Source organism: Triturus cristatus, chromosome 7 (assembly GCF_964204655.1).
Source record: "Triturus cristatus chromosome 7, aTriCri1.1, whole genome shotgun sequence".
NCBI lineage: Eukaryota > Metazoa > Chordata > Amphibia > Caudata > Salamandridae > Triturus > Triturus cristatus.
The window spans coordinates 1,724,311,407-1,724,328,153 of record NC_140590.1 but is presented as its reverse complement, the minus strand read 5'-3'; the positions used below and the strand labels follow the sequence as shown (position 1 = coordinate 1,724,328,153).

The 16,747-nt window shown below is 46.5% G+C and overlaps 1 protein-coding gene across 1 annotated transcript in view; it reads right to left on the bottom strand.

Annotated features, from left to right (window-relative positions):
- Positions 1-16,747, bottom strand: part of LOC146812899 (alpha-2-macroglobulin-like) — a 225,325-nt gene that overhangs the window by 14,254 nt on the left and 194,324 nt on the right. Inside the window, exons 27-29 of the mRNA XM_085619970.1 lie at positions 11,277-11,351; positions 10,314-10,476; positions 1,096-1,325 (exon numbers count right to left, since the gene is read on the bottom strand). Coding sequence (XP_085476096.1) covers positions 1,096-1,325; positions 10,314-10,476; positions 11,277-11,351 — 468 coding nt within the window. The remainder of the gene's footprint in view (positions 1-1,095; positions 1,326-10,313; positions 10,477-11,276; positions 11,352-16,747) is intronic.

The window sequence follows — 16,747 nt, the reverse complement described above, 5'->3', positions numbered from 1 at the left end:
AAATACATATCTCCACTTATATTATTTTAATTGTTTTGATGTCTTTTTTCTTATTATAATTGTCCTGGTTTTTCAATATGGTTTGGTAATTGATTATATTGTGAATGGACTTTAATGTTGCTTGCTATTGATTGCATTGAACATAATTTTCTCTGCATAATTTCCTAGTGCTTGTGTGATAACTATCAGGGGTTTATCAGGGATTATTTTCTATTCTATAGCCCAAGCAGACTGTGTTTATTTTTTGCCCAATTTCTGATAGCTTATAACACCTGAAGCATCTAGTCATCTTTCAATAATGTGATAGGAGTGAAACATATATATTTGCTCTTATGATGATATTTTCATGAGTATCTTTTATGGTCTCAATTGTCACTATCCGTCAGGACTCACCTTGGTAGTATTTACACTCAAAGATATTAAATGGAATTACAGTATCATACAGCAAGGCACACACACAAAATAATGTAGAGTACAATGCAGTACATCAGATACCCGGACATCAAGCTTAAATTCCAGGATTGCAGAAACATGAATTTCAAATTGTATTTTCCCATCTTAGCTATAGCCCTTAGTGGATCCTGTGAGATCCAGCAATGCTTCCAGTTTAATTTAAATACTATCTGCACCTCATCCTCCCTGGTCTCAGCGAAGCATTAATGTAAGGAACCAAGGACAAGACCACATCCATGATGGATTTTGCATGATCCAGTCCAGACACTGGAGATGAGATTGGTTTGCCTCTATTCGCGTTCTTTACTCAGATCCTTACATCCTACTTTAACTTGTAAGGAAGTACAAGTAGCTGCTCTACTTGTAAAACAAAATCTACAAAGGGAGCAAAACAAATACTGGGCCCAGAGGCCAGATCACAGTTCTTGTGAAATAGAAGATAATGCCACGGGGCATCTCCTGTTCATTAGGGTTCAAAGTCTGAAAGTTTACTCTCTCCAAAGTAAAGGGTAGTGCAAAACCTTATAAGACAAGACTATTGATACACACATACATGCATCATGTTTGCACATATGGACACACACACATTTACACACATACAAAACACACAATCCCACACGCACACAATTATGGGCACCCTACCTGCGTTGAGGTGAAACCACCAGTTGGGTTCTGCTGCTTTGTGATCCAATGCACAATCTTTGCAGCCTTGGTGAGATCATCATGAGAAATGGGATGCTTGACAAGGCGAGCCAACAGCACGTAGGATGTCATCTCAACCTCAGCAGAGGGGGCCCGTGGACGGAATCGGAAATAGGGAAATGGCTCCTCTTCTTTGGTCTCCTGCGTGCGGTGCCAGTGGACAGATCCATCTTAAGGTAAATGAGAGGTGTCCATTAGAAGATGTCTGTACACTGTTGAGGTGTCTTCAAAGAGTAGAAGGGTGAGAACTACAGCATGATGCCTACAAACGTAGCATTTAGTCTCAGAGCTATTTCATTTACACATTACAAGCATGTAGTGGCTACATAGATGTACATCCATGTCACGCTTTGAAGGGAACCCCAATCAGAGTGTCCAAGTATTTAAGGTGCCTAAGTCTAGACTTCCCCTTTATAAACCATAGGGGATGCTTCCAGAGACAGATAGAAGTCAACAAATAGCGAGAAATTAAATGTGGCTTCTTCAGTCATATATAAAATATGTGCCTACATTTTGTACATTGACTTTATGTGCTGTGTTAGCTGTTCATGTATAGGTAAATCATTTGTTTTAATCACTACCATTCCAACTCAGTTTCCAAAATCAGACTTACTTATACAGGAAAAAGAAAAGAAATGGGAAAGAGAAACTTGCAAATGAGCAATACCTGCTCTATAAGACTTCAAAAATGAAACAGGTTAGTCAACACAAAGAACAGGTACAGAAAGACGTAACCCAAGAAATATGAAGGTGAATGAAGTGGAAGATGGCAAATAGACAAATTGATGCAGTCCATAGATCAGGCAGAAAGAATGGGAATAAGAGCAAAAGAGGGAGAAAGAACCTAGTTATGAGAAGATGAATCAGAAGTAACTCCCAATTATAAAGAAAAATAAAAAAGAATATAGAGTAAAAGGTAAAAAATCAATATTGAGACCACTCTGAGAGGAGATATGGCAACAGAGCCATGAAGCAGAGCAAGAACCACAACAAAGAAACAAGAGATTTGTAAGTTATTTGAGTAACCATTATGAGCTGGAGCTTGATTAGGTGCTAATATCAAGTTAAGGGATTTTGTCATAGAGTGGCACAGTATTGCTGGGGAATTGAGTTATCCCCCTGTAGAATCATATGGAAAGAGGAAAAGAATGCATAAAGAACAAGTTACTTACCTTCTGTAACGCTTTTTCTGGTGGATACAGTATCTGCCTGTGGATTCCTCACCTTGTGAATATCCCCTGCGCCAGCAACATTCAGAAACTTTTGTAGCAGTCCACGCCGATGGGGTCGAAGACGACGTCACAGAGACACGGCTCCGCTCGCGACTCCGCTGACGTCACCGGCTCCATAAGTAGATCTCGTCGGCGTGATGACGTCAGTTCCGCCTCTTTTTTCCGTGCCTTCGAGGCACACGGACAAACTGACAGCAATATATATATACACAGTATACACAGTACACAATATGCATATCAACACACTCAGTGTGGAAAATAAATAACAAAGCACAAGAATTAACATAATGCTTTTGACAGTGATAAACACACTTGAAACCCATCAATAGAATTACAGACATAGAAATACCGGTATAGAAGGATGGACAACGGGGAGGCGGGTGGGTCAGTGAGGAATCCACAGGCAGATACTGTATCCACCAGAAAAAGCGTTACCGAAGGTAAGTAACTTGTTCTTCTAAAGGATACATCTGCCAGTGGATTCCTCACCTTATGAATAGATTCCACAGCAGTCCCCACTCCTGGAGGAGGGTGTCCACCCTTCTATACCAGAAAGTCCTGAAGGACGGATCGCGCAAAATGTCCGTCCCTCCTCACCTCGGTGTCTAAACAATAATGCTTTGCGAAGGTGTGGAGGGAGGCCCAAGTTGCCGCCCTACAAATATCCTCCACTGGAACACCTCTAGCTAAGGCAGATGTGGAAGACTTTGCTCTGGTAGAATGAGCCCTCAAACCCTCCGGAGGCTCCTTACCAGCTAGGGAGTAGCATATCTTGATACACAAGACAATCCACCTGGAAAGGGTGCGCTTGTGCACCGCTCGACCTTTCCTGCAGCCAGCAAAGCCCACGAAGAGCTGGTCATCAACTCTGATGTCCTTTGTCCTGTCCAGGTAAAAGCTCACCGCCCTCTTAGGGTCCAAGCGGTGAAGTCTCTCCTCCTCCTTGGAAGGGTGAGGGGGAGGATAGAAAGAAGGAAGGGTAATGGACTGCCCCAGATGGAAGGGAGTTACCACCTTAGGCAAAAACGCAGCCCTGGTCCTAAGTACCATTCGTTCAGCATGCACAGTCAAAAATGGGGGTTTTGAACTTAGAGCTTGAAGCTCACTTACCCTGCTTGCCGAGGTGATTGCAACGAGGAATACCGTCTTAAAGGACAACAGCCTCAAGGGACACTTGTGTAAGGGCTCGAAGGGACAACCCATAAGATAAGTTAATACAAGGTTTAAGTCCAATTGAGGCATAACAAAAGGAGACGGAGGAAACTTGTTTGTAAGGCCCTTAATATAACGAAGAACAATAGGTGATTTGAATAATGACGGCTGATCCGGCAAACAAAGGAAAGCCGACAAAGCCGATAAATATCCTTTCACAGTAGCCACAGCAAAGCCTTGCTGAGCCAGAGAAAGAGCAAACTGTAGAATGTTAGACAGATGAGCCTTCAAGGGATCAATGGACCTCTCTCCGCACCAAAGCACAAATTTAGGCCACCTATATGAGTATATAGATTTGGTGGAGTGTCGCCTGGCCGATAAAATAACATCCACCACATCTGGTGGGAGAGAGAAAAAATTCAGGTTGCCCCGTTCAATCTCCAGGCATGAACGTGTAAGCTCTGGAGGTGGGGGTGTAGAACCTGCCCCTCCGACTGCGAGAGGAGGTCTGCCCTCAGCGGGAGACGGAGCGGAGGGCACGAGGAGAGGTGGAGAAGATCTGTGTACCACACCCTTCTTGGCCAATCCGGGGCGACCAATATAACTTGGGCCCGGTCTTGGCGAATCTTCCTCAGAACCCGAGGAATCAAGGGTATGGGAGGAAACGCGTAAAGGAGTCGTGAGCCCCAATTCAACTGAAACGCGTCCCCCAACGCCCCCTGCATCGGAAACTGGAGACTGCAGAATGACGGGCAGTGAGCATTCTCGTGAGTGGCGAACAGGTCCACCCGAGGAGTCCCCCACGTCCGAAAGACGTGACGAACTACCTCTGGATGAAGCCTCCACTCGTGGTCGGCGGAGAACTGCCGACTGAGACTGTCCGCACAAATGTTCAGAACCCCGGCCAGATGATTTGCCATTAGACAAATCTGATGGACCTGAGCCCAGGACCATAGCCGCAGGGCCTCTCTGCAGAGACAAAGAGACCCCACTCCTCCCTGCTTGTTTATATACCACATCGCGGTCGTGTTGTCCGTCAGGACTTGAACAGACTGACCGCAAAGGGAAGGAAGGCCTTGAGTGCCAAACGTATCGCCCGCAATTCCAGAAAGTTGATGTGAAGCAACCTTTCTTCTGGAGACCAAAGACCCTTGATCTCCAGATCCCCCAGATGAGCACCCCACCCTGAGGTGGATGCATCCGTTATCACTGTTGTCACCGATGGAGGTAGATGGAAGGGCTTTCCTTGGGACAGATTGCCCTCCACACTCCACCAAGATAGATCCACTGCAGCTTCTTTGGAGATCCTCACAGACTCCCTGAGATCCCCTTTGTGCTGATACCACTGCTTGCGGAGGCCCCACTGGAGCGCCCTCATGCGCCAGCGTGCATGGTTGACCAACAGGATGCAGGAAGCAAACAGACCGAGCAGGCGAAGGACCTTCAGAACTGGAACGACCGCTCCGCTGTAAAATAAAGGAATCATTTCCTGTATGTCGAGAATCCTTTGAGGAGGAGGGAATGCTCGACACACAGTAGTGTCCAGTACCGCAGGAACAGGTTGCGCTGAGAGGGCACCAGGTGAGATTTGGGTACGTTTATCGAAAAACCCAATTTGTACAACAGCCGAGTTGTATCCTGCAGATGACGCAGCACCTTCTCTGGCGACTCCGCTTTCATCAGCTAGTCGTCCAAATAAGGGAAAACTGAAATCCCCGTCCTTCTGAGATGGGCTGCCACCACTGCCATCATCTTCGTGAAGACTCGAGGTGCTGAAGTAAGACCAAACGGTAGGACCGCAAACTGATAAAGTTGCTACCCTACCATGAAACGGAGATACTTTCTGTGCGACTTCAGGATGGGGATGTGAAAATACGCATCCTGCAAGTCGAGCGACACCATCCAGTCCTCCTGATTCAGCGCCTGAAGAACCTGCGCAAGGGTGAGCATCTTGAACTTCTCCTGTTTCAGGTAAAAGTTCAAAATTCTGAGGTCCAATATCGGACGTAACCTGCCGTCCTTTTTCGGAATCAGGAAATACCGGGAGTAGCATCCCTGACCCCTTTCCTGCTCTGGAACCACCTCTATCGCACCTTTCTGAAACAACTTCAGGACTTCCTCCTGCAGGAGAAGACGGTAGTCCTCCGAGCAAGCCCCTTGGCAAGGAGGGTAATTTGGAGGGAATTCCCGAAAGGGAAGGGCGTACCCATTTTCTACAAGATCTAGAACCCAGAGATCTGTAGTTACAGATTCCCAATCTTGTAGAAAATGGGTAAGCCGGCCCCCGACAGGACCAGCATGATCCGGAATGTCGAATCTAGGGCTGCTTTGCAGTGGTGGAAGGAGCTGAGGAGGAGGAAGAGGAGGAGGAGAGCTGACGGCCACGTGTGCGACCCCTAATTCTTCCTCTGTAACCTCTCGACGAGGAACCTTGCTGCTGCTGCTGCTGCTGCTGCTGCTGCTGGGTCGGTCTATAGGAGCGAAAAGTCGCCTTTCCAAAGCCCCTATATCTTTTAAAAGAACCTCTCGGCTGGGATTGAAGGCCCAGCGACCTAGCCGTAGCCTTACTCTCCTTGAAGCGTTCGAGAGCAGCATCCGCCTTCTTCCCGAACAAGCCAGACCCATCAAAAGGCAAGTCTAATAAGGTCGACTGCACATCCGAGGAGAATTCAGAGGACTTTAGCCATGCACCCCTCCTGGTGGCAACAGAAGACCCCATGACTCTGGCAACTGAGTCTGCCGTGTCCAGTCCACTCTGAATGACTTGTCGAGCAGCCGCCTGGGCATCAGTCAGAACCTCATTGAAGCCAGCCCTATCCTCCTCCGACAGCTTTGGCGCAATCTTCTTTGCCGAATCCATTAGCGCATGGATATAGCGCCCCAATAAACACGTCGCATTTGTGGACTTGAGAGCCATGCTGGCTGATGAAAATACCTTTTTGGCCGATTGGTCCACCTTTTTGGCCTCTCTGTCTCCTGGAACCTGAGGAAAGGCCCCCTTTGACCTTCCCGAACAAGCCGCCTGGACCACCAAGCTCTCAGGCGAAGGGTGCGAAGTTAGAAATTCAGGATCCCCTGAAGCCACTCCTCCTTGCGACTGCCCTGGAGACCGCAGGAGCTAAAAAAGGCTTGCACTACACCTCCAGCACAGGTTCCATAATAGCCTCATTAAAGGGTAACAAAGGCTCCGAGACCGCTGTAGGTGAATGCAGCACCTCAGTAAGTAAATTAGACCTGAACTCTGTGGACGGCAACTGTAGGTCCAACAACTCTGCAGCTTTTCTGATGACCGCATGATACGGCGCTGCATCTTTAGAGGGTTCATCTGATGGTGGAGTGATTTCCCACTCTGGAGACAAATCCAGTCCACTTGCCTCCTTCAGTTCTTCAAACACCTCATCAGATTCGACTAACTCTCCCTCTTCAGCCTCTTTCAACAGAAAGCGTCTCTCATCCACCACTCTCTGTGCTTCCCTTCTGGGACGAATCCGCACCAGCGGCGTCGGCGGCGACGTGTTCGAATCCGACGGTGCCGGCAGCGGCGTCGAACGCGGATTCGCTGGAGCAGCCGGCGTTGAACAAAGTTGAGTCGGCGCCGGTGAAGAGGGAAGCGGCGTCGAAGTTCTCGGCGCCGGTAGCTGCCAAGATGGCGTCGCCGGAAAGAATGGCATGAACGGAGCTTGAGGGTAGACCTGCGGCACTCCCAAATTGAAAGCCATCGGACCCATCGGACCCACAGGTGCACCAGAGGTATACATGGCCCTTGAAAACACCCCGTACATGGCATTAAGATAATCCGAGGGGTCTTGTCCTGGACCAGGAAATGCAGGATACTGGTCAGGCAGCACCGGACTCGGGCCTGGCGGCGCCGACGGTGGTACAAGCGGCGTCACAGTCTCACCCGGAGCCTGAAGATCCTCACCCGGGGCCGGAGACAGAGCCGGGGAATCAGCTGGAGCCAGAGATGGAACCGGCGTCGGGGATGATACCGGCACCGGAGATTCAGCCGGAGCCGTCGAAGTCACCGGAGAAGAAGGTGCTGGAGGTGAAGCCGGAACCGGAGAAGGAGACACTGACTCTCTCCGACGTCGAGTAGGCGGCTTCGACTTCGGAGCCGAACCTTTGTCGGAGTGATGATGTGAAGAATGCCTCCTCTTTTTCTTATGCTTCTTACTTTTCGAAGCATGCCCCGAAGTCGACTTGGACGCCGACCTCGACCTCGACCTCGACCTTCTCTCTCCTTGAGAGCCTTCGAGCTCATCTTGCGGCAGCTGGAACAACCACCTACATCGTGGTCGGATGAAAGGCACCAAACACAGTCCTCGTGTGGGTCGGTAATAGACATGTGCTTGCCACATTCTCGACAGGGCTTGAAACCCGACTTCCTTGTCGACATCTTCGAAGAAAGACAGAAAATTTTCAGAAAATACACAAAGTAACAGGTAAAGCTACTAGTAACGATTCCCGAAATCCGTTGGCGTCGTCGGCGCGGAAAAAAGGGAACTGACGTCATCACGCCGACGAGGTCTTCTTATGGAGCCGGTGACGTCAGCGGAGTCGCGAGTGGAGCCGTGTCTCTGTGACGTCGTCTTCGACCCCATCGGCGTGGACTGCTACAAAAGTTTCCGAATGTTGCTGGCGCAGGGGATATTCACAAGGTGAGGAATCCACTGGCAGATGTATCCATCAGAATTGGTATTACTAGCCCATGTTCCATCTAAAAAGATTTCTTAATTAGATGGTTATTGTTATGCTATAAGGATTTATTTATACAGTTTTGCCGTAGAGATGTTATACCAATTGATAATCCTAGAAAGCCTTGCTGATCCTGATCAGTGAACATTTACGAGCTGTAACTTAAAATGATATGCGATATCTGATTGCTGAACATATACACACATGTGATAAACAAGGAAGGAATAAGTCATTTACCTTCTTTGGAATTGAGCATGTGACAAGGGACCCACAGGGAGGCAATTGAGAGCTTAAATTGTGCAGACATGAAGCCAGGTGGATAATGCGCTTGAGGGCAGTAGAAGAAGGTTTAAATTTTGACCAGGAATTGCAATACTTTCTAGGAAGTTAACCTAATGATGAAATTGGTGGCTATTCCTCAATCAAACAGACTAGATGATAAAACAATGAAGAGATTATCAATCGGTATAAAATCTCTACGGTAAAACCGTATAAATGAATCCGTATAGCATAACAATAACCATCTAATTAAGAAATCTTTTTAGATGGAACATTTACACTGTTTAATCTTGAAGATAAGATAATTGAATTTCCGACATCTTTCTTCAGACATTATTTATCTATTTTAAAATAAGAGGTAGGAATCGAAGTGGGTCGACTCGTGACCTGTATTCGGGCACTCGAGGATCAGCGCGGGATATTAGTGGCGATTTGAGGTAAGGAAGAGAACTCTGGGGAGATTTGCGGTTATATTTGAGTGTTAGACTCAGAAATGAATAAGGTATACATTATTTATGTACTCCTTATTTGTCTTTGTAGCTATTCAACTTACGATAAGGAGCAGGGTCCGGGTAAGTCCACGCCTTCGCTATAGGCGTTTACCAATATGGATTGGTAAACGCCTATAGCGAAGGCGTGGACTTACCCGGGGTAGTGGATTTTTACTACGAAGTAAGAAAAGTTAGATTTGAGGCAGTTTTGGGATGTATTATTCTACCGTGATAGCAAGTGTGTGAAATTGGGGCTCAATTCTGTGGTATTATTCAGAGGATTTAAACTCCAGGACGCAGGGGTGAAACATTTTTGAATTAGAACGGGAACATTTTTTGGAAAGCATTAAGGAACCTCCAGTCTAAAACAAGATTAAGGGGGTAAGCAAGTGCTAAATGTTCAAAATTCTATTTATATTGCAGCTGAGGTAAATAGGTCTTCGTAGTGGCATTCACAAATTTGGGCTAATTGCGCAACTCTATTGTTTGACTCCTCAGGTTCCTACATCAGTGTTAGAGTTACTCATTTGGCAGGTGTGATAAAAATCAACATTAAATTGGTGTATTAAATCTTTGTGCACAATGTGGGTGTTGTGTATATTGAGGGAGCACTATCAGCAATTTCTGTTCACAACGGTAGTTGAATTTTCCACGACTCCATAAGGAATTTAAGTATATTTTGAGAGAAACTTTTTTGTAAAAAGGATTCTTCAATGGGGATGGCTACCACAGGTTCTAATGTGGTGATTATTGTGCTGCAAAGGGTGTATAAAAACTCTGAAAAAACTCTCAATCTACTTTTAAAATGGTATAAAACATGTATTACAACAATGGTATTTTTATTTTATTTTTAGCCCTGACGAAGTCGCATGGGTAATTCCATTGCGAGGAAACACGTTGGCTTGGCTTGTGGCTAAAGAGAAATAAAACAGAACACAAAGAGGAATGGAATAATTGAGTTCATTTTGTCTTGAATTAATTCATACACACTTGTGTTGTGATATTGGGATGTGTGCCTTGAAATACAGTGAATTGTTTGTTCTTATCAGTCCTCGGATTGGTAATTGGGGAAAGCAGGGTGTGTCTTCCCTTTTCAAGGGCACTGCATTAATAGAACTATCTGTAAAACTACAGTGCAATTCATGTGAGCGCCATAAACCAACACACCTAACAGCAGTAAAAAGTGAATACCAACCACACCAGAATAAAGTTAGTCAGTATGTCGGCAGGAGTACCAATACAAATATTAATGAAAAGGAGGTGTGAGCCATGAAAGGATAAGGTCCTGAAAGACTTGCTACACCCTTACCTTTCTCAATGGCCTCCTTATCCAGGGACTCCAGCAGCTCTGTGCGTTTGTCATACTTGCCAGCCAGGCCAAAAGCGTACGCCATGAGTGACTTGGTGTAGACATCATTTGATTCCATGTAGGCTGTTTCAAGGCAGAACAAGGCGTTGCGGACAACAGGGTGCTGGAAAAGAGCCGAGAGGATCTTAAATGCAAGCATCAGGTTTAGAGCCAGCCACAAGTTTTGCATGCATGGACTTTGCTTCAGAATACCAAGACATATTGTAATGAAAGGAAAGTAAAGTAAAGTAAAGTAACCAAGGAAAGGTGAGGCTGAGGATGTGCCTAGGTTGCTAAGATTGAGGTGGATTAAGAAAAGGAGAAACACAGCAAGTTGATGTTCTCCATAGGGCTACGGAAAGTCTTCTCTTGGAGATATCTTGGAATTATGCTCACAGGGCCTCCCAAATAAAAAGCAACAGATGTGCTGAGGGCCACCCACACAGTTGAAAGAAAAAGGGATTTGGAAGAAGATCAGAAGACATTCTTCAACATGAAGCTCAGAGGCTCCCTGTCCACTACAGTACCACACAGGATTATAATATTTCTGGTGATCAAAACACATTCTTTTCACATGGTTGGAACAACATGTCTCTTTTTAATGTTTTTTTTTTTTAACTCCGTAGAAGTGCAGTTAATCTCCAGGACCTTCTCAGATACTAGAAGGGATTCTGGAGACCCACCAATGTTTTCATTAGGATTTTAATACGCTATGCAAATCTCCCAGTCTTGAATGAGTCCTAAAGACCTCACCAACACTACCATTGCCAAAAGGTCTCAATTTAATTTCTCCTATGTAACCGTGCAATCATTGAGGCAATGTATTGTTACCTTTCTCATAATCTCATTTTAAATCATCTAGGGAAGTGGATGTTTCCAAAACACAAAAGTGAATAATGTGAATCAAACAAGCTCTGTACATACTGTTGAAGGGAGCGGGTACTCCAGGAGGGCGATAGTGACGTAGGCTGAAAGAGTAGTTTCATCATTCACACCACCCTGTGGATTCGATAATGTAAAGCAAAATTAAGTTTAAAACAGGAAGCAAAGCTCAGTTAATCATGTCTGGCCTTCTTCATCCAATTAGAAATGCAGACAGAGCAACAGAAACATTTGATAAAACAGTAACAGTAACAAATTGCCAATGGATTACTGTAGAAATTGGGAACACATCCTTCTCATTTGGACCACTTACATTTCTTTGTTTAAAACCAATGATACTGTTGTAACTGGTCCAGAAATGAAGGCGTGTAATCAGTAACTTCAGGTTTATTAGAGCAGAGGAAACATGTGCCTGTTCAGCCAGACACCAACCACCCCACTCTCAATCGTCCTGGAATCCACCTAGGTCACAGACACTTCATTCCACGATAGAGAAGATACAGCAAGAAAAGACTATGAACACAGTTTAACAGATACATTTGATTTATATAAATTATTTTAGCATTGAAAGTTAGCCATCAGAAACATTTGGCTTTGTTTCGGACCTTTTTTGCTTTTTTATCCATGTTTCTTTTTATCATGAATACAAAAACTAGGCAAACATGACATGTCACTGAATCAATAGGCACATGCATCAAAGGAAAAACCAGTCGCAAACGGGCAGATTCTCAGAATTTGCCCCTTTGCGACCGGTATTTTTGCATTTGGGATGCATCATCCCAAATGCAAAAATCGCAATTTAAGGAATCTCTAAATTGCGATTACTTAAATTGCGATTGCATTTAAGGAATCCCAAATTGAGATTCCTTAAATGCAATGCATTAAAGTTAAAAAATTTGCGATTTCGCTAATAGGGGGAGCAAATTACCATGAAGTTGAACTTCATGGTAATTTGCATAAACTTTGAAAAATGCACTTTTGTGCATTTTTCAAAGTTTCATGTAGCGCACCCACATGCCCTTAGGGCATGTGTGTGTACAACATATGTGCACAGATCAATTTCAAGGGTGCAATAGGGTGTCATTTTGATACCCTTGCACCCTTGAAATTGCATGAGCAATTTGCGAGTACCTACTGGTACTCGCAAATTGCTCATGCAACTCCAGTTCATTCCTATGGGCCTGGAGGCCCAAAGGAATGAATGGGACGGTAGTCCTTAATTGCGACCCGCAATTTGCGAGTCGCAATTAAGGAATGTGTAGGAATCGCTATTTTTATAGCGATTCCTACATGCATAGGCTTTTGCAATTCCTTAATTGCGATTCCTTAATAATCGCAATTAAGGAATCGGAAAAGGCTACGTTGATGCATGTGCCAGCAAATGTCTTTTAGGTCTGGCCATACAACATAGCTACCTGCAGTCCTAAATTTACCAAATCTTTACAATGTACATAAAGTGAAGTGGGTGATCCCATTGACGTATATTTCGCTCACTTCATTCTATTGGCAATTTAGTGTATAATTTCACCTCATTTGGAGTACTTTCACTTTGATGCAAGAGGAACTACTTTACATCTCAAAACTAAATTGAATGATATCACATAAGGGGCTAGATGTGCGAAGCATTTGTACGGTTGCAAAAGGCCTGATTCCTTCCGAAAGGAACAAAAACTGCCAGCGGTCGACGTCGAACACCACCTACAGCCAGTTCTCCTACTGACACTGCCGACAATCCTTCACCAGCGACAGCACCCAAGCGACCGCCACACCCACATTAGATACCCGCACCAGCGAAGCCCTGAAGTGCATCCTCCTCAATGTATGCTCCCTACACAGACATGCTGTAGAAATCTGGGACCTCCTCAACACCCTTTTGCCAGACATTGCCTTCTTCACCGAAACCTGGACAAATGCCACCTCTGCCCCTGACATCGCCACCGCCATACCCAACGGATACAAGATCTAGAGGAAGGACCACCTCCACCGTCCAGGAGGAGGACTCTCCATCGCACACAAGAGCTCCCTCTGACTCTCCACCTCCAGCACGAGGGACTCCCTCTCCAACAATGAACACCATCACTTCCAGATCCAGACCAGCCCCAGAACCATGCTTCGCGGCACCCTCGTTTGCAGACCCCCAGGGCCTTGTGCACCTTTCACCACCTCCATTGCCGACCTCATCGCACCCCACGCCATCGCCTCCACGGACTACATACTAAGCGGAGACCTGAAATTCCTCCTCACCAACTGCAGTGTTCCCGACTCCACCGCCCTCCTGGACAACCTCGCCATCCTCGGATTGAAGCTGCTCGTCACCACCCCCACCCACAAGGCCAGACACATCTTCTACCCCATCTTCCCAGGAGGGACCAACATTCACTTCAGCCACACCTCACAGCCCTCTGGACAGACCACCACTGCGTACACTTCTCTTTCAACACCACCACCGTACACAAGCCCACCCCACGCCCGCCACGAAGGAATTGGAGCAAGGTAACAGAGGAGCACCTCAACTCCACACTCACCCATGACCCCCCCTTTGCCACGACCAAAGTCACCTCTGCAGCCAAGGAACTACACCGCTAGATCACCAGCTGCGCAGACAAGTTTGCACCAGTCCGCAACCCTGACAGACAATGCCCCCTGAAGGCCACCTGGTTCACCACTGACCTCCATGAAGCCAGACGCTCATGCAGACATCTCGAAAAACATTGGAGAAAAACCACAGAAGACCAGACCACCTACAAGAACGCCATGACAGAATACCACCAAAGCATTTGAGCTGCCAAGAGGACCTTCATCCATCAAAATCCTCACCAACGCCAGCAACTCAAAGGAACTCTTCAACATCATCCAGCAATTCACCAAACCCCCCAGCGAAGCAGCGGACAACACGCCGTCCCAGGACCTCTACAACAAGCTTGGCTTCTACTTCCACCTGAAAATCAAGGCCCTCTATGACAACTTCAGCAAACAGACTCCAGAAACCACCCTCCCCTCCAGCAATGACAGCAAGTCCACCATCACCACCTGGATACCAGTCATCACGGAAGATACCACCACAACAACGAAGAGCACCCACTCAGAAGTCCCTACGGACCCCTGCCCGGCGCACACCTTCCACAGAGCCGCCACCGCCATGGCACCCAAACTACGCCGGACCATCAACGCCTCCCATCAAATCCGGCATTTTTCCTGACGACTGGAAGCAGGCAGAGGTCAAGCCCCTCCTAAAGAAACCCTCAGCTGACCCGACAGACCTGAAAAACTACCGGCCTATCTCTCTCCTTACCTTCGCAGCCAAAGTCACTGAGAAATTCGTCAACACCCAGCTGAACACCTTCATCAAAGAGAATGCCATCCTCGACTCTTCCCAGTCCGGATTCTGTAGTAAGCACAGCACCGAGACCGCCCTCCTTGATGCCACCGACGACATCCGTGTGCCACTCGACCTGGGCCATACGACGGCCATCATCCTGCTAGACCTCTTCACAGCCTTTGACACCGTCTCGCACTGCACTCTTGCAGCTAGACTCCATGACGTTGGCATACAGGGGACCACCCTCGACTGGATCTGCTCCTTTCTTGCCAGCAGAACCCAAAGGATCAGACTCCCACCCTTCCTCTCCGAACCCACAGAGCTCCACTGCGGAGTACCCCAAGGATCATCGCTCAGCCCCACGCTCTTCAACATCTACATTGGCCCCCTCGCCGCCATCATCAGACAGCATGGGATCAGCATAGTATCCTACTCCGACAACACCCACCTCATCCTCTCCCTCACAAAGAACCCCAAAGACACCAGACTCAGCTTCCAGGAAGGAATGAAAGACATCGCATCCTGGATGAGCAACAGCTGCCTAAAGCTCGGAGAAGATAGAGGTCCTTATCCTTGGACCCTCCCCCACCGTTTGGGACAACACCTGGTGTTCCTCTGCCCTCAGAAATCGACCCACCCCGATGGACCACGCCCGTAAACTCGGCATCATTTTAGACTCCTCCCTCACTATGACTCGCCAGATCAACGCCGTCGCCTCCACCTGCGTCAACTCCCTCCGCATCCTCCGCAAGACTTTCAAGTGGATTCCCTCAAAGCCAGAAAAACCGTCACCCATGCATTCATAACCAGCAGACTGGACTACGGTAAATCCCTCTATGCTGGAATCTACAAATCCCTGCTACACAAACTCCAGACCATCCAGAACACCGCTGCCAGACTCGTCCTTGGCACCCCACGACATGAGCACATGACCCAACACCTGCACGATCTCCACTGGCTTCCCGTCAAGAAGAGAGTAACCTTCAAGCTACTCAACCACGCCTACAAATCACTCCATAAGATCTGACCCAAATACCTCAACAAAGGGGAATCTCTTTCCACATACCCAAAAGAAACCTCTGCTCTGCCGACCTTGCCCTAGCGAGACCCTGCGCATCAGTAGAACCAGGGCAGGTGGAAGAGCCTTCTCCTACGTCGCCGCCAAGGCCTGGAATGAGGTTCCAGTCAACATCAGACACTCCCCTACCCTGCACACCTTCAGTAAGAACCTCAAGACCTGGCTCTTTTTGGCTGACCCAGAGCTGCACGCCCCCCCCCCCTTCCCCAGCGCCTTGAAACCCTCACGGGTGAGTAGCGCACTTTAAAAGCCCCTGATTGATTGACTGATTGATTTGCCATTTTTGACCACAAAAATGCTTTTTGGTATGTACAAATTCCAAATTGAGGTTCTGGATTTTTTTCTGTCATCTCAATTTTGGTTTTGTTATTTGGAATTTGGAACCGGCGTGTTTGAGGGCCTCCCTTTCAAATGCCAAATTGGAATGATATGTACAAATGTTTTACAACCAAAATGTGGTCACAAACATTTCAAGTTTACTGCCAATTTAAAGTTGGGAAGGGGTCCCACAGGGACCCCTTCCCCTTTGAGAATGGTTGAAAAAATATTTTTAAGGCCTGGCAATGTACAAGGGACTGCTGCCTACCCTTAAAAAATGAAACTTGAAAGTTTATATGTTTTTTTTGTAAACAAAGTCTGTTTTCCATTACGGAAAATAGGCTGTGTTTTTTTTACTATAACTTTATTTAAAAGCAAGCACAAACATAGTTGTCTGCTGACCCAGCAGGCCATTGTTACTGTGATGGCAGCAAATTGTAGTGGGTCACAAATTGTGACCTACCACATTAACATTCATAAGGTAGGTCTTTTTGTGACCCACTACGAATCACTAATGAAATTCAAATGGGTTTTACACAATAGGAACAGCCATGTCCTAATTGAGATTTGCAAAAAAACGCAATTAGGTGATCATATCTTCCATGCCTCGTGTGCAGACCGCAGTCTGTTTCATTTTCACTGCAGTTTGGCTTTTTACAATGCTTTAGTCAGGAGCTTTGCCTGCTAGAGCATACCATATATACCAATAAAAAAGCACTGGAGGAATCAATAATTTTGATTTTAAAATGCCAACGAAGGCATGCACCAATGCTTTTTACATACTTTCAGTAAACTAAT